General features: G+C 36.9%; 1 protein-coding gene across 1 annotated transcript; it reads left to right on the top strand.

The window, feature by feature from the left end:
• Positions 1–4,558: 4,558 nt before the first annotated feature.
• Positions 4,559–20,436, top strand: LOTGIDRAFT_204915 (hypothetical protein). The gene is given in 4 exon segments (XM_009068870.1): positions 4,559–4,762; positions 16,360–16,457; positions 19,480–19,975; positions 19,977–20,436. The coding sequence occupies 3 exon segments, from the start codon at positions 4,622–4,624 to the stop codon at positions 19,688–19,690; spliced, it is 450 nt and encodes a 149-aa protein (XP_009067118.1). The 5' UTR covers positions 4,559–4,621; the 3' UTR covers positions 19,691–19,975; positions 19,977–20,436.
• The last annotated feature ends 1,197 nt before the right edge of the window (positions 20,437–21,633 follow it).

The following is a 21,633-nucleotide window of genomic DNA, read 5'->3' on the forward strand; positions in this document are numbered from 1 at the left end:
TTGTACACAACGTTTCAACAATTTACATTGTCATCATCAGTTTATATGGTATACTACTCCTGAGTTTTATTGTACACAACGTTTCAACAATCTACATTGTCATCATCAGTTTATATGGTATACTACTCCTGAGTTTTATTGTACACAACGTTTCAACAATTTACATTGTTATCATCAGTTTATATAGTATACTACTCCTGAGTTTTATTGTACACAACGTTTCAGCAATTTACATCGCATTATGATTTTACTTGAGGTTGATTGTAGACAACGTTTCAACAATTTACATTGTAATTATCAAGTGAAAATTGAAAATTGAATAAGATATTAATTAAAGAAAACTTACCGACTAGAGCAATACTGGAGATATTAGTATGAGTTAGATTTAAGCTCATTAAGAGAGCTGTTAAATTGTACTGGTCGAAATGAGCTGAATTAAGCATTTTGAACGACTTCTTAATCCACTTGCGTTTCCTTAAACTTTTTTTATTTTTAAACCATTGTCCGGCGAATATTGGACATTAAATAAACACTTTCCTTAGAATATATTTCTATTTTGGGGAATTTATCACTACACTTCAACTAAAGGCTTTCCAAATATCAAAGTTTGTCTCGAATTATCCAATGCCTCTCCGAAAATATGATAACAGATTTTTACACAATCGTCCACAGAAATCGCAGGGAAACTAAATTTACAGAAAAGTCCAAAATCAAATCTAGAAAACGTTTAACTATCTTCTTAAAAGAAAACTGGCTAGAAATTTGAAATATCTATAAAACACATCCTAAAATATGCTAAAAATATTACAAACTTCTCCAAAATATCCTTTTATCAAAATAACTAGAAGTTTTTGAAAAAATAAATCAGCCGCCGAGAGAACTGGTATTTGATATTAAAACTTGTGCAAGCAAATATTATAATGCGAATGATTCTTCAATTACTTATCTTCGCTTTTCACCCAAATAGAAATAACTCGGGATAAAAATTCACTCGACGCGACACATTAAAATAGCACTTTTAATAATTGAAAAACGATCCTATAAGAAAGTTGAAAGTTTGAAAGCCATGCTATATTTGATGGCAGTGTTGACTGACTGTTCGGATTCCTGTAAATATTGATTATATCTATAAGAATTGCAAATCAACACGAGGATCCTATCTGGTCTTACTGTACTAGTCAATGGTGAGATCCGTCACTACAGTATTCCACTGATAGTAATAGCGGCATCGGCGTCTACAGGCTGGGGGTACAAATAGGGGCGGACTGACTCATTGAGGGTGGGGGGGGGGGGACAAACTGTCGAGGCTGAATTCTAAATGCGGCAACTCTGCGGGGGTGTCATAGTCGCAAACCTCTCATAGAGACTCCCAAGACTGGGGGGTACAAATAAGTCAAAACGAAACCCGAAATCCAAAACAACATATTGGCGAAATATTGGTATCAACTAATGAACTTTTCATATGAGGAAGTATATCACTGAGTAAGTATTTCATAATGAAAAGTGATATCAGGTGTCTAGAAGAGTAAGCATACCCTGCCTGGTACAAAACTGTTACATGAGGAAGTATATCAATTATAAATGAGTAAGTATTTCATAATGAAAAGTGGTATCAGGTGTCTAGAAGAGTAAGTATACCCTGCCTGGCACAAAACTGCCCACATGAGGAAGTATATCAATTATAAGTGAGTATTTCATAATGAAAAGTGATATCAGGTGTCTAGAAGAGTAAGCATACCCTGCCTGGTACAAAACTGTTCACATGAGGAAGTATATCAATTATAAATTAGTAAGTATTTCATAATGAAAAATGGTATCAGGTGTCTAGAAGAGTAAGCATACCCTGCCTGGTACAAAACTGCTCACATGAGGAAGTATATCAATTATAAGTGAGTAAGTGAAAAGTGGTATCAGGTGTCTAGTAGAGTAAGCTTGGCTATTGTTGATTGTTGAAGGGAGACAACTCTGTTTTGATTGAAGATGTATCACGCATGGGCTTCATCTATCTCCCAAATCTTATTGACTGTTGATCATCGTGGAGTAAAATGGGTATAGGCCCCTCCCCGAGGAGCTCTCCGTATTTTTGTCTTGGGGTTGCCCCCTCCCCCACCCCTCCCCCTACAGTAGTTGAGCCCTGCTCATTAAGTCTAACCAACTAACCTAATGACTTATATTATATAATTTTCCAGATGAATGTTCAATGAAAACTAGTTGTCTTGATATATTAAATTGTTAGACCTCGTCTACGATAGAATTGATAGACACTATTCTACAGTTGACTTGCTGATAATGTTTTGTCCTTGGATCTAATTCTCGAAATCTTAAACCCAGTTTCCCCCTTGTCAGTGATGTAGTTAAGAGAGGCTGACATGGAAAAAGTGTCTATTCGTTCAGATTAGACAATAAACCGAGGCTCGTGTGCTACAGGCTGTACATGTTAGTGATGTAGGTTAGAGGCTGACAATGAAATGAAAAAGTGTCTAGTTGTTCAGATGGGACAATAAACCGAGGCCCTGTGTACTACAGGCTGTGTACGTTAAAGATCCCTTGACAGTTGGAAATCTAAAAAGAGCAGGCTAGTGTCGCTGACCTGGCAAAATTTCCCTCATGGCACCCTGCATGGCGTTACCCGTCTTCATTAGCCCACATGGGGCAGAAAAGTAGGACGTAAAACTCCATTCATTTCATTTTTTTCGAAAACTTGTTTCTAAATTTTTTATGTATATCAGGGACAGTGATAGCATCAATTTACATCATTCTAATTTTCAATCAGACGTCTGTGGTTCTTGTTAAAGAGATTGTAAAGAGGTTTTCTAATTTTTTTATGTGTATCAGGGACACTGATAGCATCAATTTACATCATTCTAATTTTCAATCAGACGTCTGTGGTTCCTGTAATTCTACAGAAAATAAGCGTTTGTTGTTGTCACTAATCGCAAATCAAAGCCCCCTGCGTCATAAAACGCTTAGTTTAAGTGGAATTGCAGGAACCGAAGATATAACCAGCCAAGTTTGCGAAAATTTCTCTGCTCTCGTTGCATTTAGTGACTGAAATAATTTGGTTAATGAATTTCATGTGAATCAGACGAATGAGTCACAAGAGCCGAACAAGTTGAAAGTTGGAGGTGGAAATTTGTACTTTACCGACCGGTTTGACAACTTCTGATATGTGAGAGTATAGTACACATGACACGGCCCACTGGTTTTATGATGAAACAATGTCAGGGCGGTATGAGATGAACATGTCGTGGGGGTTCTACGACATGGTCGTACACGTAGTTAAAACTACAGGAAACCAGCCGTATGGACGTTAACTTGTCATCTCCCAGCTTTATCAGTGATAGTTGTACACAGATATAGAAATATTAAAACAGAACCTGAAACATGTTGTTACTCAGAGTTTCACACTATGTGATCTTCAGACAACTAAAACAGAACCTGAAACATGTTGTTACTCAGAGTTTCACGCTATGTCATCCTCAGACAACTAAAACAGAACCTGAAACATGTTGTTACTCAGAGTTTCACGCTATGTCATCCTCAGACAACTGCGTCTCTATTGAAGTTTGACAAGTAGAACTTATTCTCATGTCTAAACTTCGAGTCGAGTTCGAGTTCACATTTTAATAAACTGTTTTCATTTCTGAAAGGATGGTCCGGAATTTCCTATTTCATAAAAACTTATAAAAATATATTACATTACTTAAAAAAACATAACATTGATTTTTCAAAAGTTCCAAAGTTGACAAATAACAATACACCCAAAAAAACAACAGAAAACGCCAATGAGGGCAATTTTGCCATCGACATAAGCAAAGTTTATTTTACGATTCTCAACCCGTATTAGGCTGAAAACACATACATGCGGGTGCAATGCCTGCTTTGCGGTAAACCGGTGCGATAATGTGGTACCGTTGTTGCAGGCATGACACATACACGCGGTTCACTTTTGCGTTAATGTCGACATACGCCTGGACGAATCCCCGACCTTTTTGTCAGAAAGCAAGAAATTCATTTGAACGCACGAATTTTGTTATTACTAGATCTAAATGAACAAACACCAAAAATTGGTTGCAAGGACGTAACTAGGGTGATTTTAAAGTCCGTTGCGTCTTTCAACGCAACGCTTTCGGTAGACTTTAAACGGTAACCACCTTTGTCGGGTTTCTTACGAAAGTGAAGACAGCACATTGTTCAGCACCGTAAAAAAAAACTGTGAATTGTAACTATAATTTCGCACGACATGGTGAGTTTCGGAATTTTGATTTGACAAAAGGTCAATTAGTGCTTTCACCCTTCGTTGCATTTTTTCAAGTTTTGTAGCCAAGGGCAACTGTTTACAACTAGTCTTAATCCGATCTCGCTCGATAATCAGATTTTACCTTAATTCTCGTTATTATCTATTGTGGATTATGCAATATTATTTAAATTATGTCCATTTTCGACGATTAATCACGAATTTCTGAAATTTATAACTCACACCTACCTGTATTTATCCCACCTCTGTGTCATATTGACTATATAAGTGAATACAATGTCACATTGACTGCATTCACCTGTATACCAGACTCTATCAACACACCCAGTTTGTCAGGCTCTTACACGACATTAAATCCTCAAAATGTCTCAAGCAAAACTCGACAAATTCTCTACTTTCTTCGATAACTGTGATACTAGCGGTAACGGTGAGCTGACCATTCAGGAGCTCGCACACGGACTGCAGACGCAATGTAACTGTAAGAAGTCGGATGATCAAATTGCGGTGAGTTATGTTTTCTGTTTTTATTGATATTTTCTATGTCTTTAGTCCGAAAATCTGTCTCTATTCTAGCCTCTGATAGATATTTTGAAAGTTGTCAGCTAAAGTCGACATTCTATCAGAGACTGGAATAGAGATAGATGTTTTGGTCTAGTTGGTTCAAAATGTTTACAGAATCGAATTTCGCCCATCATTTTTGTATGAATTGAAATATCAACTACAAAATACTTCTGAGAGATTGTCTTTGGAGACGGACAACGCCATGCGGTGTGCAATGAGGGAAATTTTACCAGGACAGTGGCATTAGCCTGCTCTTTTTCGATTTCCAACTGTCGAGGGATCTTGCACAGCCTGTAGCACACAGGGCCTCTGTTTATTGTCCCATCCGAACAACTAGACACTTTTTCCATGTCCGTCCCTCTTACCTACATCACTGACAGGGGGAAACTGGGTTGAAAAATCTGAAGGTATTATCTCGACCTATGTTAGGATTGAACCCTGGACCTTCAGGTTAGCGAGCAAGCGTCTAACTCACTGAGCCATCACTGACAGGGGGAAACTGGGTTGAAAAATCTGAAGGTATTATCTTGACCTATGCCAGGATTGAATCCTGGACCTTCAGGTTAGCGAGCAAGCATCTAACTCACTGACAGGGGGAAACTGGGTTGAAAAATCTGAAGGTATTATCTTGACCTATGTCAGGATTGAACCCTGGACCTTCAGGTTATTGAGCAAGTGTCTAACTCACTGACAGGGGGAAACTGGGTTGAAAAATCTGAAGGTATTATCTTGAACTATGCTAGGATTGAATCCTGGACCTTCAGGTTACAGAGCAAGCGTCTAACTCACTGAGCCACCGCGGCTCACTAGAAATAGGCAAGATGTTGTTCCGGGTCATTTGTTAATACAATGACTTTCATACGCTAGACTAGACCAAGTTTGTTTAACGCCTCGGGGAAAGACTAAAACTAACTATTTTAAAAATTGGCCTTGGGTTATCATCTTATTATTTCTACAATTTCAAAATAATTCTAGCCTCATCTTCACAATGTCACGGAATGCAGCGATTTGATTGGATAGTACACTAGCAAATACTGCCAATCGTGGCTTAGTGTTTAAGACTTTCTGTCCAGGCCTCTGATTGACCGTATTTGCTAGAGTACAATCCAATCAAATCGCTGTAAGTAGAAAGGTCTGTGATACATGAATGGTGACTATTGTAGTCAAGGTACAAGACGAAGTTTGTCATAGCTTGACATTGTGAAGATGTGAAACAAGAAAGGTGGCTATTGCAGTCAAGGTATAAGACGTAGTTCGTAATATCTTGACATTGTGAAGATGATTATGTGCAAATTTATATCACTACCGTTTTGTCCCGAAATGTAGACACGAGAATAAGTTCTACTCGTCCAACTTCAGTAGGGACGCAGGCTGAAAATAGATCAGTTGTCTGAAGATCTCTACTTGTCAAACTTCAGTAGGGACGCAGGCTGAAAATAAGCCAGTTGTCTGAAGATTTCTACTTGTCAAACTTCAGTAGGGATACAGGCGGACAAAAAGGTTAGTTGTCTGAAGATCACACAGTGTGAAACTCTGAGTAACAACATGTTTCAGGTTCTGTTTTAGTTGTCTGATGATCACATAGTGTGAAACTCTGAGTAACAACATGTTTCAGGTTCTGTTTTAGTTGTCTGAAGATCACACAGTGTGAAACACAGTGCATAATTCCTTCAAAAATACAACGATACACTATACATGGTCCATGGCTTGGTTGATTTGAGTCTTGAATATGTGTAAATAGTCTTCAGAAATACTAGAAATGTACCAAAATCACACAATTCCTTTAAAAATACAACAATACACTATACATGGTCCTTGGCTTGGTTGATTTGAGTCTTGAATATATGTAAATAATCTTCAGAAGTATTAGAAATGTACGAAAATTGCATAATTCCTTCAAGCTGTCTGAAGATCGCATAGTGTGAAACTCTGAGTAACAACATGTTTCAGGTTCTGTTTTAGTTGTCTGATGATCACATAGCGTGAAACTCTGGGTAACAACATGTTTCAGGTTCTGTTTTAGTTGTCTGATGATCACATAGCGTGAAACTCTGAGTAACAACATGTTTCAGGTTCTGTTTTAGTTGTCTGAAGATCACACAGAGTGAAACTCTGAGTAACAACATGTTTCAGGTCCTGTTTTAGTTGTCTGATGATCACATAGCGTGAAACTCTGAGTAACAACATGTTTCAGGTCCTGTTTTAGTTGTCTGAAGATCACACAGCGTGAAACTCTGAGTAACAACATGTTTCAGGTTCTGTTTTAATATTTCTACAGTATAACTATATAAATAACTTAGGTTAGATTGTAGAGAACTATGTCAATTTTGATCGATCTAATATAAACTATTCAGACAAGCGGATTAATATTTTCTATTTTAACTCAGGGGAGCCCTCGGGCTATGCAATGACGCATACCATTAGCGAATAGCTCAAATATGTCGCTGTAGTTTTTAACTTTGTTTCGTTTACCTTATTGAAGTTATAGACAGAAACTAGAAGTAGAGTCAGGCCTTGTCTGATAAATCCTTCCCTAAACCAAGTTCCGATATCCCAATCTGAATATCACGTCGGAAGAACTTGGTAGGGTTACATTTGTCGGGCTAAGTCAGAACGTCATATATGGCTAATATTTGTAGAAGTATATTAGTGCTCATGTTGGACGTTTTCTCGCTAACCTTACTTAGCATAAGTCGAAATAATGACGAATTATTAAAAACGGACCCCCTTGTCAGTGATACAGGTTGGATCTTACATGGAAAGGGGCACCTTGCCGATCTCATGAGAAACGAAAAGAATGGGGTATTGCAACTGTATTTGCAAAAGTATTCACATTATTATCCCAATAAGTAGAAAAGTAGAACGTAAAACTCTATTTCATATTAATTTCTAGGTGTTCTGTTATTCAGTATAAAGTATAAAGTATTTAGGACAGGCAGAAAATCAATAATTGTTAACTTGATGTTCATATATAGTTATTATTTATAACATTAATTATACCAGATACGCTTGACATTTATTATATGTATCAGGGACACTGATAGCATCAATTTACATCATTCCAATTTTCAATCAGGCATCTGTGGTTCCTGTAATTCCACTAAAACTAAGACGTCACTAATCGTGAAGGGCCTTATGTTATACAGTATATACAGCGATTAGCTCCTAGCCCATCCCGAAATTTCCACATTGGAACACTCTAGTTATTGGTCATGGTCATTTCCCGCCAAAAATGTCACAGAAACTATGTGAAGTATGCGTGGCAGACGATAATTTTAACTCAGTGGGTGTAACAGGTCAAACTTGAACACTACATAAACTATTCACATAAAAAATAATTCTATTCATATCTGGTTTCCTACCTACGTGTTTTATTACTGTTTTAACTGACCACGATATATTAGTCATTTTATAGGGATTGTAAAGAGATTTTCTTAACATTATACCTTGTATATGTATCAGGGGGTCCGGTACGTTCGCCCTAAAACACATTCGTCCCTTGTACATTATGTATATAGGAGACACATCAATTTACATCATTCTAATTTTCAATCAGACGTCTGTGGTTCTTGTTAAAGAGATTGTAAAGAGGTTTTCTAAATTTTTTTATGTATATCAGAGACACTGATATCATCAATTTACACCATTCTAATTTTCAATCAGACGTCTGTGGTTCTTGTTAAAGAGATTATAAAGAGGTTTTCTAAATTTTTTATGTGTATCAGGGACACTGATAGCATCAATTTACATCATTCCAATTTTCAATCAGACGTCTGTGGTTCTTGTTAAAGAGATTGTAAAGAGGTTTTCTATATTGTTTATGTGTATCAGGGACACTGATATCATCAATTTACATCATTCCAATTTTCAATCAGACGTCTGTGGTTCTTGTTAAAGAGATTGTAAAGAGGTTTTCTATATTTTTTATGTGTATCAGGGACACTGATAGCATCAATTTACATCATTCTAATTTTCAATCAGACGTCTGTGGTTCCTGCAATTCCACAAAACTAGCTGCTTATAACATGCAAGTGCATTTGCTGTTCCATTTTAAAAAGAACAAAATGGAAGTTTGAATTAATTTTAGTCTCTTTGAAGGGGGCATGTCGATGATTCGTTCGGCTTAAACTCGAGGGCACGTATTCTATAGAGGTACAAGTAAAAATCCTTTGTCAGTTGTCAACTGCTACTCAGCAAATGCAGTCATTGTGCACTGCATGGCGTTGTCAAACAACATATCAAAAAGACCCAAGTGAAAAGAAAATCACTACATATAAACTGAACGAAGAAAAGACATGCATAACGTTTGAGTTTTGTCCTTGGTTTTTAATGCATAGGCTATCACTTACGATTTATAAAGTCTTTACAATAAATATTATATTGTACGGTGTATAATTATTTAGGTTGAACAAGTAGTGCAGGTTTTATTCTGAGTCTTTTTAAAATACACAAAGAGACATTAAATGCAGAAATGTGTGATTTTAATATTTGAACTGTGGCGTATTCAGGGTTTGGTCGTTGGTTCGTCAGCCCATCCCTTCTCAAGCCTGTGATAGTGAAAATTAACTCATCTAATTGCTCAGAATTTAACGTAGGTCATCAGAAATCCATTGGCTTAAGGGGGCCTCACCTTGGATAGACAAAATCCCCCCCCCCCCTCCTCCCCATCAGATATTTTCTAGTTACGACCCTGGGGACATGTATATACATCATGCAAAAAGTCGTTTGGTTTGAAGCCTGTGCCTGTGCTTTTGTAACTTAATTGTTACAACCACTCTAACCGAACGAAGAGAACGCCTTGCAGTGAGCAATAAGGGAAATTTTGACAAGACAACGGCATTATTTCTCGATTGCAAATCTTCAAGGAGACTGTAAATAGTTCGATAATTCGTAAAAATATAAGAAATTACGAATGTCGGAGGGACTTTAAAGTGAATGACCCCCTTCCCCCACATCGTCCTTCGCCCTCTCCGTTATGAGTTAACACCAGAACCTCGTGAGATAAACACTGACTGTACCTATGTATATTTTAATGGTATATTATTGTAAATGTCAAAGGGAAATAAGTAATTGTTTAAAACTATTTAACTATAATATCAGTCTGACCTTGCATTAACGACTTACTGATATTAAATATTTATTTATTTAGTGCGATAGATTCAATAGAAAAGTCATCTCAAAATTTCATTAAAAGTTACAAGATTTTACTCAATTGTTAAAATGTTAACAATTACACCAAACTTTCCTTCCGTTTTTATTAGCTTTTTTAATATAGCCACTTCAGTTCAAGTCTAACGACAGCCCTCTTGAACGTTCGTCAAATTACACTTTTGACCCCGATGACGTCTAATCAAATGTCGACCCTCTCTTGCGCTGGTATTTTGTGACGCAGTGTTTATGAGGCAAGATCAAAAGGTTAATTTGACGAACGTTCACGAGGGCTGCCGTTAGACCCTAACTGAAGTGGCTATTTTAAAAATAAAAGCTAATAAAAAGCGGAACGAAAGTTTAGTCTTATTTGAATTAAACTGTATTCAACACCATAAGATTGTACTTCACAACGACACAACACGCGACGTTTATAACTTTCATAGACGATTTATTTTTATAATTTAAATGTTAGTTTTCTTTGATGTTAGGTTTTTAACTTTTTAATATTCGTGTCGTTTGTTTTGTTTCCTTGTCAACGTAGAAAGTTGGTCAAGGTTTCTTGTGTCAGGACATTACGAACTTCGTCTAATACCTTGACATTATTTGGCACATTTTTATATCACGGAAGTTTTTTTAACTCAGTCTAATACAACTTTTTTCTTTTTATCAAAATAACCGGTTATAAATAAAATGGAATAGAATTTTACGTCTTACTTTTCTGCACCTTGTCGGTTAATAAAGACGAGTGACGCCATGTGCAATGAGGGAAATTTTGCCAGGGTAGCGATATAAGATTACTTTTCGATGTCCAACTGTTGAGGGATCTTTAACGTGTATAGCCTGTAGCACACGGGGCCTCGGTTTATTGTCCCATCTGAACGACTAGACGCTTTTTCGATGTCCAACTGTTGAGGGATCTTTAACGTGTATAGCCTGTAGTACACCGGACCCCAATAAAAGATGGTATTTTTTAATTTGCGATTCACAATGAATACTACTCGTAGCTCAAAAAGAAACAAAAAGTAGGTTTGGGGTCAGTGGTTTATTTGATTAGTTCAGATAGTGGTCAGTAAATCACAAAACATAGTATATGACACGGGTATAATAAAATTACTTGATATCGTGGCTTGAATTCACTAGTAGAAACCTCGGGTCTTTTTTCACCTTTTAAACCAATTCGAAAGTTGACTTAAAAATTTTGACTTATTCATGAAGGTCATCGACTGAAAAGTAGAGTCCTCCGGCCTTTTTCAAGTTTTAAACCAATTTCACAGTCGACGTACTCCTTGTTAGTCAAGGAGCCCGCACAACGAGAGCTATTGGCGCAACAAATTCTAACCGTGTGCGGTCGCCTTCATAAACTGAATGAACTATTACTATGTATAATTACTGTATTGATCACTAATTTAATTCGTTGTTTCATTAATTATTCATATGTTTTTATTGATATTTGACCATTATCAATTGATTTACTATAAACATTACCGTTAGATACACAAACAATTAGTTTTCATATAATTATTCCCGTGTACATTCCATAAACATTACCAGCTAGAAAGATCCGACATCAAATTAGAAATGAAATGAATAGAGTTTTACGTCCTACTTTTCTGCACCTAATTGGGCCAATGAAGACAGGCAATGCCATGCAGTGTACAATGAGGGAAATTTTGCCATGAGAGTGTACAGTCTGCATCTAATTGGGATAATGAAGGCGGGCAATGCCATGCAGTTTGCAATGAGGGAAATTTTGCAACGAGAGTGTACAGTCTGCATCTAATTGGGCTAATGAAGGTGGGCAACACCACCAATTCTGTAACAAATGAAATGAAATGAATTGAGTTATCTGTCCTACTTTTCTGCACCTTATTAGGTTAATGAAGACGGCAACACCATGCAGTGTACAATGAGGGAAATTTTGTCAGGACAGTGGCATTAGCCTACTCTTTTTCGATTTCCAACTGTCGAGGGATCTTTAACATGTACAGTCTGTAGATTTACTTAAATTGTATGTTCATTCTAAGAGGTAGTTTCCTTTTAAGTTATTATATTAAAAACTAGGTTAAAATATTCAGTATATGTAAATAAAAACATTTTATATTCTAGATTTACACTATATATAAAAAATGTTGCTCGGCCACTTTTCTTCAAGGTGTCACTTTATCAAACCGAGTGTCAAAATTCAACTCGTTTGTAAATAAACCAGAGTTCGAATGAGGCAATTAAAATCGACCTCATTTTTAAAAGGGAAACTATATATCGCCTTATTAAATTGAATGAAATTTTCCATTAAATTTTTTGATTAGAAAATATTTAATTTACCAACGCCCATACGATTACAAATAGAGATAACTCGTTTTAGTCACTCTATTTATACAAATTATATTCCATTCGTTTTTTATATCCTAATATTTTGACTGCGGCCCAATGCGCTCTCCGAGAAAAGTATACCAGAATGAGGGACCTATATTCAAATAAGATAGGGGGAGGGGGGGGGGAAGGCTTCGCAACCCCGAAGGCATGTTTTTCGGGCAAAAATCTCATAAACTCGGGCAAACTCAGATATTTGCATCCCCCCCCCCCCCCCTCGGAGTTGATACGACAAATTTTGACCCTACCAAGAATGTTAGATGTCGTGAAACAGATAACTCAAGGCATATGTTTTTGACGAGTGGCCTAGAATGATGGACCTATATTCAAATAAAATTTTCAGTAAATGACTCAAGGCGTATGTTTTTGACGAGTGGCCCACAATGATGGACCTATATTCAAATAAGATTTTATGTAAATTCTATTCTATCTATGATATGATAAATTTTGACCCGACTAAGAATGTTAAACGTTGTGAAATAGACAAGACTCAGGGCTATATTATTCACAGCGTGAAATCTTCCCACACCTTTTCAAATGATAAACATTCTTTTGTTGTGTCGTGGACCGAGGTCGGGGGTTGGCATTAGCTTGTTTATATTTCATTTAATATCAAACCCCGTCAAAATATCACACCCCCGTCTATCCTTTCTATCATCCAGTCATATTTAGTCTATACATAGCTTCGCCACCGAAAGACAGAAGTCTTGGTGTCATAGACTAATCCCCGTTCACCACCGTGTGATATCAATCGAAAGTAGATAAACGTATACCATCACCAACAATGCAAGTTGGGTGGGGTTTTATTACGTCATCAAGAAGATGTGAACATACCTTGATTATTTTAGGGGTTGTACATAGTACAGAGTAGGAAGGGGAAGTCGACCAAGCGACTGACAGAATGAGAGCAATTGGCTTTCATTTGTGACACCCTAAGCGAACGACTCCCGGACTCCAAGCAAGGGCTAATAAAGCCCATAGTTTAAGCTTGGCCTATGTTGAATTAAGCTCGTAGCTGAAGCTTGGCCTATGCCGAATTAAAGCTCACAGGACGACCATTAAGCTCTAAAGACCTGGACAAACGAAATGACACGTTCGCCATCTGTTTGATCAATCATACCTTAGTCCCAGAAACGCATTTTTTTGTGCGAAGCCAAAACGTTATAGCATTCACAGTTTTGAAGTAAAAAGACGGTTTTAACAAAATGGCAAACAATGGCCTTTGAGAATGACCACTGAAGTCCAATGAAGCTTAAGCTCGATAATGGCAAAAGTCTGCGATACAGTTCAAAGAGATCAGATCACTACAAAAGTTGATAGTAGATTCGCTCGACTAGATATTTTAAAGTACAAATTTTTCAAATACCCTCTGTTCACTAGAGCGGAGAACAGTAAAAGTTTCACCCTGTGTTCACTAGAGCGGAGAACAGTAAAAGTTTCCCCCTGTGTTCACTAGAGCGGAGAACAGTAAAAGTTTCCCCCTGTGTTCACTAGAGCGGAGAACAGTAAAAGTTTCCCCCTGTGTTCACTAGAGCGGAGAACAGTAAAAGTTTCCCCCTGTGCTCAATAGAGTCAGAGACAGAGAAAGTTTAATGATTTATTTTGTTAAAAGATAAAAGAGGTGAAACTAGTCAAGTATGAGAATTAGCTGGACGGAAGGTTTAAAGATTCATAGTGAACCACTTACAAGGGACAGTTTCACCATCCGTTTGATTAATCGTATTAAGACGAAGGATTAAGATATCCGGTGAACCAATTTAAAAACATGGATCAATATTGTCAATGAAGCGAGTTGAGACCCCCCATCCACTCTCCCAACCCCCCATTGAGATATTCTTTATAGTAAGTAGCCCTATGGGGAATGCTTCACAAGGATAAAGCGTCTTGTCGTTCGGATAGGACAATAAACCAAGGACACGTGTACTACAAACTGTACACGTTAAATCGTAAAAGAGTCTTGTCGTTCAGATAGGACAATAAACCAAGGCCACGTGTACTACAGACTGTACACGTTAAATCGTAAAAGATCTTGTCGTTCAGATAGGACAATAAACCAAGGACACGTGTACTACAGACTGTACACGTTAAATCGTAAAAGAGTCTTGTCGTTCGGATAGGTCAATAAACCAAGGACACGTGTACTACAGACTGTACACGTTAAATCGTAAAAGATCTTGTCGTTCGGATAGGACAATAAACCAAGGACACGTGTACTACAGACTGTGCACGTTAAATCGTAAAAGAGTCTTGTCGTTCGGATAGGACAATAAACCAAGGACACGTGTAAACGTTAAAGATCCCCGGAAGTTGGAAACCGAGTAGGCTAATGCTGTCCTGACAGAATTTACCTCATTGCACACTGCATGACTGAGGTTTATGTATAAGCGAACCATTATAGTTTATTTTGAAAATATCTTTCGTTTTTTTGAGCCCACAACATTTTTCAGGAGCTGATTCATTTTAAACTACGTATTATAATATACATTGATAATTTTCACATGACATTGTCCATGGGGGCGTTAACACAATCCTCACCGTAATACATTTTTGAATTCAAACTAATTTGTTAACCCACGCCGAAAAATTTGACCCCAAGGTCATTATAAATAATATTTTCATTGATATCGGCTCACAAAATATCTACCCTCAAATATAAAACCGGTTTCTCCACCGTTTTCTTTTGTTATGTTCGATGTTTTGATCTAGTGAATGGGTTGAACTAGATATGAGATGAATACAAAGTAATACGTTTTCTGATCATCTACTACGGTGTATAGAAATTTAAAAAATAAACAGAACGTAGGTTACTATGACTGCATGTTTGCATAGAAGAAATATAGCATTATGCATGGACGTAATTACATTAAAGATTAGCAGGGCATCTTCATAATGTCAAGCTATCACAAACTGCGTCTTATACCTTGACTACAATAGTCATTATTCTTATATCAATCTTACAATGTCAACCTACATTTTCATAATGTCAAGCTATTACAAACTTCGTCTAATATTGACCGCAATATTCACTTTTTCTGGTATCACAGCAGTTTGTAAATGAAGCCATTTGATTGGATCGTACGCTAGCGAATAGAGCCAATCAAATCCCTCGATAGAAAGACTGTTAATGGGTTAAGAGCCTAGGTTTGAGGGTACATATTGTAAGGTACATATTTGTTAGATTCAAACTAAAACAAAGTAGAAATGACACATTTATATGACGGATCGGCCATCAACGTGAACCCTAAATTAGCTTGTCCATTGTGGCTTTACATGCTGGCCACTGGTCAAACCGGTCAAGCATTCAGGCTTTACTATTGTCACTGATGAATGAGCTGTATAGCTCAACATCATTTATCCATGTTTAGGAAACGTAGACTAATTTGTACCTTTAGTCTTAAAGAGATTGTAAAGAGGTTTTGTAAATAGTTTATGTGTATCATCTAGCTTCCGGTAGCTCCCCTCCAGTGACGTCATCAAACACTTAGTTTTAGTGGAATTGCAGGAACTACAGACGTCTGATTGAAAATTAGAATGGTGTAAATTGATGCTATCAGTGTCTCTGATACACTTAAAACATTTAGAAAACCTCCTTACAATCTCTTTAACAAGAACCACAGACATCTGATTGAAAATTAGAATGGTGTAAATTGATGCTATCAGTGTCCCTGATAAACTTAAAAAAATTTAGAAAACCTCTTTACAATCTCTTTAACAAGAACCACAGACGTCTGATTGAAAATTAGAATGGTGTAAATTGATACTATCAGTGTCCCCGATACACATAAACCGAGGCCCTGTCTGCTACAGGCTGATCCCTGGACAGTTAACGATCAAACAGATCAGACCAATGTAGCTTACCGGGCAAAATTTCCCCTATTGTTCAATGCATGGCGTTGAAAGACCGTACTAGCCAGAACAGTTGGACATGAAACCCCTCCATTGCACACTGCATGGCATTGGGTGTCAATTTATTAGTTTTTCAATAAAATGTTTAATTGTTTATTATTTATATTTTATAGGAGATGTTTCTTGGTACTGACTCTAACAATGATAAAAAGATTACCAAGGCCGAATTCCTCAACGAATGCGTTGAAAAATTACCAAGAAAAGAAGCCATGTAAGTTATAGAATTATCATTTGGATTCTTGCCAAAACTTAATCCTCCCTTCCCCATTATGAATCCAGTCCCCAAGTAGCTAGCCCAAGATCTCAGGGGTGGAGACGAGGCAGGGTTGTTGCCCTCTGCCCTACTCCACCCCACGCATTTAACTTAGAAAACGTTTTATTTTGTTATTCTGATTTTATTCCATAATATGGAAAATGGCCGCTATCGACTTCCATGTGATGGAAAATGGCCGTTATCGGCTTCCATATCATGGAAATGTCCGCTATCGTATTCCATATTATGGAAAATGGCCGCAATCGGTTTCCATATTATAGAAAATGGCAGTTTTCGACTTCCATATTATGGAAAATGGCCGTTACCTGCTTCCATACAAAACATAAATGCAATAATATGACCCCAACGAAAGCATTTTGAGAGATAGCGAGAATTTGACCAATGAACAACGAATGAAGGTAAAACTACCACAAAACATATACCTACAATATATCACGACTTTAGCTTCGCTTTTATATCCTGTAGATCTTAGACTAATAATATACAGAGTTACACACGTTAAAGGGCATCTTCACAGCGTTAAACTATTACTAACTTCTTCTTATACCTTGACTACAGTATCAACTATTCTTGTATCACAGAATGAAGCGATTTGATTGGATTGTACGATAGCAAATACAGCTAATCATAGCCCACGACATAAAGACTGTAAATATTATGCCTCATTAAGGTTTATTGTTTATAGATTTTTTATCGAGGACCCTGATTGTCTGTATTCGAGTAAAATCCAATCATATTGCAGCATTTACAAACATCTATGACACAAAAATTTGCTATTGCTGTCAAGGTATAGGACGTAGTACGTTTAAAACTCGATAAGTTGGCAGTGCCTCTATAGTGCAGCATGAATATCACTTTGAAACCCAGTTTGTTAATTTGGTAGCTTTTTTCTCATTTCATTACTTGGCTTTTTATAATTCGAATATTAAAGATGGGTTTCCTTATTTTTTAGTGTCAAATTAAGCAAACTATTTGATTAATTGGATGTTTCTAATGAATTATCATGTATTCTTAATCATATCATTATGTTCTTATTGCATATAATTAAGAGTTTTAACCAATCATAAATGTCCATGTATGTTCAGTCTGGATAAACAAAAACAGACTTTTTGACCTTTCTTGATCGGTCACTCATTGGAATTCTGCTGGTAATTCTCTTCTAATTTAGCTAATTATGAATTAATTATGGACATGTGAGACAAACTGGTTTTTTTCCAAGTCATTAGAACACCTCTACTTTCTATTCATATAAGTATTAGCATTTTCGTTTTCAAAAATGAAAAAAAGGGAACCCATCTTTAACTGATTTGTAAAAAAGTGGCTTCTGTTAGATGGTTAAATGATTAGACCGTGGGATGTAGTGAAAATTGGTGGAGTTTCCCTATTAAAATGTTCCACCCCTGTTGACCTCGTATCTCCTACGAATATATCCTACCCTGCATGTTATATACAGTAGTCTAGTAAAAAAATATTACCTTATTTCCTTCATCCTTTCTGTTTCTTGTCTTTCTCCTTTCCTGTACAACTGTTCTGTCTTGTCTGCCCCGTCTTCATTAGCTCAATGAAGAGACGGGCGTAAAACTCCATTCATTTCATTTTCATTAGCCCAATCTGAAACAGAAAACGAGACGTTAAGCCTCATGTTTAATTTGTACATTTTTTAAGGGGGCGAATCCCCCCCCACCCCCCTTTTTTTTGAGCTATGGGCCTGGTAGGCCCACGTTTGAGAGTGACAGTGAAAACGTTCCCTTCAAATTTTTCAATTTCGAAGTTGGCAAACTACAGACACCAGCATGACCATAATAGGACATAGACTCATAAATATTCATAAGAAGCAGGCTCTGAACATCAACTTGGCTAGCTTAGAAATATTCTGATTTAGATTTTACATAAATAAAACGACAAATTACTTGTGTAGAGAGAAATAAACCCAAAATTCACAACGAATTCTTATTTATGCCGCCATGAAAGTTAACAGACTGAATAAACCTCCATAGCAGAAGAACTTATTACCTCCCCTTCGATAAAATGTTTCAGACCACAATAAAGTAATATAAAAAAGGAACCCCACCCCATCCTTTGTCACTGTTTCTGTCTTTGGTATTTATCCACTATTGCATGTCACCCTTCACTTCCTTGGTCTATGGTATTTAAGGTCTATCAGAGCTCTATTTCAGCCATCAGTATCACTTTTAAGTATTAAAATACAGCTTCAGTTTACCCCACAATTCGCAAAAACGTACTGTACAAAAAAGTGCTACAGATAGCTGAAATTGAGCTCTATATTTAAGCTTATAAAACAAATATATCTATTTGAAAATGTTTACGGCAGCCCAATGAAAAAATTTCAGTAAAATGCACACAAATTGAAATATTATCAAAAATATTTCTGTGGAATTTATTTCGAGGGCTTCAAATCTGGTAAATTTGTTACAAGCAGAATATTCTTGTGTGTCCCTGACGGAACCAAAATACAGTCAAGGGGTAGAATTTTCCTTTTTCGTACAACTCTTAAGTTAAAACCTACCCCGCGAATGTATTTTGGTTCGGTGTGGGGCAAAGGGGCATTGTAGAATATCTGGTGATGTCTTAATAGACTCATTAATGGTTTAGCTTTGTATAAATACCAACATTTAACGAAATTTGGCTTTTAAGATCGTGAAAATAACACGTGATCTTTAGACAGCTGGATAACTAGGCCATTATGTAATTTAAAAATATCATTAAAAATGGAATTAGGTGTTCTTGTAAAATATGCTTGTAAAGCTCTGTTTACAGGACGAGAATTTGAATTTTAACAAAGGAATACGACGTAAATTTCGCCGTTTAAACGGGGCTTGAAACAAATATGATACTACAGTCGAATCTCAAATATGTTTTCGTTAATATCATAAAAAATTGAATTACAAGCTCGTGGAAAATATAACAGCCGAATTTTAAATCTTCTAAATATTTTCAGACGCTGTCATCTAAATCTGTTCTTCAAAGAAAAAGATTCCGATAACAGTGGACTTCTAGAAGCTGATGAAGTTAAAGAAATTTTGTTGGCTGAAGCCGATGGTGATGAGATCACTCCAGAATATGTGGATTCCGTTATAGCCAAGGCTGATACCAGTGGCGATGGAAAAGTCTCCTTGGAAGAGCTTAACAATTTGTTATCGGAGGATTAAATTTTCTTTTGTTATTTTGAATTCATTTTGCAGTCGAATTAAAATTAGACCAAACTTTTTTTCCTTATCCTTAGCGTTTGTTTGTTCTCAACCACACAGTTTCAAGGAATTATAAAGAGATTTTGAAATTAGAATGATGTAAATTGATGATATCAGTATCTCTGATACACATAAACAATTTAGAAAACCTCTTTACAATCTCTTTAACAAGAACCACAGACATCTGATTGAAAATTAGAATGGTGTAAATTGATGCTATCAGTGTCTCTGATACACATAAAAATTCAGAAAACCTCTTTACAATCCCTTTATGCAGTGATTCCCTAACGAAATAAACGGATCGAAACGTTGTTCTAATTTTAATTAGACTGACAATTTTTTTGTATTGTTTTATTATTCAAAGTATAATCAATAATATTAAAATTGCATTTTGTCTGTTGTCATGGAAACGCACTTACTCATCCGAGTGTACACATAAGTGACGCTATTGTAAATTTAGGGCAGTTATCTGGACGCACGCAAGTTGTCAACGCCATCCACAGACAACACCAGTATTGAAATCTTTACGCATAATTTGAACAAGGCTTTTTTCTTGCCATTTTGGTTGTTTCCATTTAAATTTCGAGCCAATTTTTTTTCATATTCGAATTTGAATTTTTTATATGAATCTCGGATATAAATTGTTATTTCGAATCGTCTTCTGTAGAATAGATTAAATTGATAAAGATATGAACTTTTGCTTTAAACTTTATTATTTATTATTGTTATATTGTGGTCTGGATTAGAGCCTTCTAGACAAGAGTTACTTCCCTTCCAGTGCTTGCTTTCATGTGACAGGCAGTAGGATTGCTTTGAAAGAGGTATTTATGTTAAACAAACAATGCCTGGTGTCTGATTGGGGTCTGCGGTAAGTCTGTGGACGCTCATGGGCGCAAACCTCTCTTGGGGTTCTCCTCCATGAACATTTGAAAATTTGTCGGGCTTGGCGATATCGCGTCTGAGGAACTAGGTAGGTATTACATCCGAATATCGCGTCTGAGGAACTGAGTAGGGTCAGGGTTGTCGGGCGTGACCATATCACATCCGTATATCACGCCTGGGGAACTGAGGAGGTCTTATCCCATCCCATTAACTTCGACTAATAACTTAAAAAAACGAGCTCGATCATTTCATTCCATTAAAGAACTATCTCTAGGGTATACCTGAGGACGACGGGAGAAACACGTCGAAACGTTGCATAAACATTTAACCAGTGATTGTTGTTCCATAAAGCTGTGTCTATATATCGTACTCACAATTGCTAAATGCCTATCTCTAGGGTAGTGAAGATATCACATTCTTATATCACAACTTAAGAACTGGGTAGGATCGGAATTGTCGGCTAAAAAGCTAGTTCATTTCCCCACTGGCGTTTCGGGGAATCTATAGGTGTAGTGGCCACAGGATTGTCAAAGGGTGGGGGGGGGGGGCTATGCATTGAAGAACTCAGTGATAAAGAATTTGAAACTAGGGTGAGTGGAGTAGTTTTATTTGTGAGTGTGGCCCTGCCCCTGAATACCCACCCGTAGAAAGTAGCAAAAACAGAATCACACGTTTAAGAACTCAAAGATAAAGAAATTTGAAACTAGGGGTGGAAGGGATTTCAAAATCGGGCTAGCCTTATTTGTGTGTGTGGCCCCCTGCCCCTGAAAACCCACCCCACCCCATAGAAAAACTAATATACTTCCCCTCAGTCACGAACAATCCTTCTTATTTCAGAAAATGTCACCTGAATCTACTGTTCAAGAAACTAGATATAGATAACGATGGCTCTCTCGACTCCGGGGAGCTGAAAACATTGTTTCAAGAGACAGACGGTACCCAGGAAGAAATCGAAGATGCTATCGCTAAGGCTGATATTAATGGCGATGGGCAGATTTGTATCAAAGAAATCAATCGAGTTT

This window comes from Lottia gigantea (genome assembly GCF_000327385.1).
Source record: "Lottia gigantea unplaced genomic scaffold LOTGIsca_95, whole genome shotgun sequence".
NCBI lineage: Eukaryota > Metazoa > Mollusca > Gastropoda > Lottiidae > Lottia > Lottia gigantea.

Bases quoted from the DNA above. Each gene is read 5' to 3' on its own strand.
- LOTGIDRAFT_204915 (XM_009068870.1), top strand. From the start codon at position 4,622: ATGTCTCAAGCAAAACTCGACAAATTCTCTACTTTCTTCGATAACTGT. The intron at 4,763-16,359 runs GTGAGTTATGTT...TATATTTTATAG, and splicing joins AGTCGGATGATCAAATTGCG to GAGATGTTTCTTGGTACTGA. The intron at 16,458-19,479 runs GTAAGTTATAGA...AAATATTTTCAG, and splicing joins TTACCAAGAAAAGAAGCCAT to ACGCTGTCATCTAAATCTGT.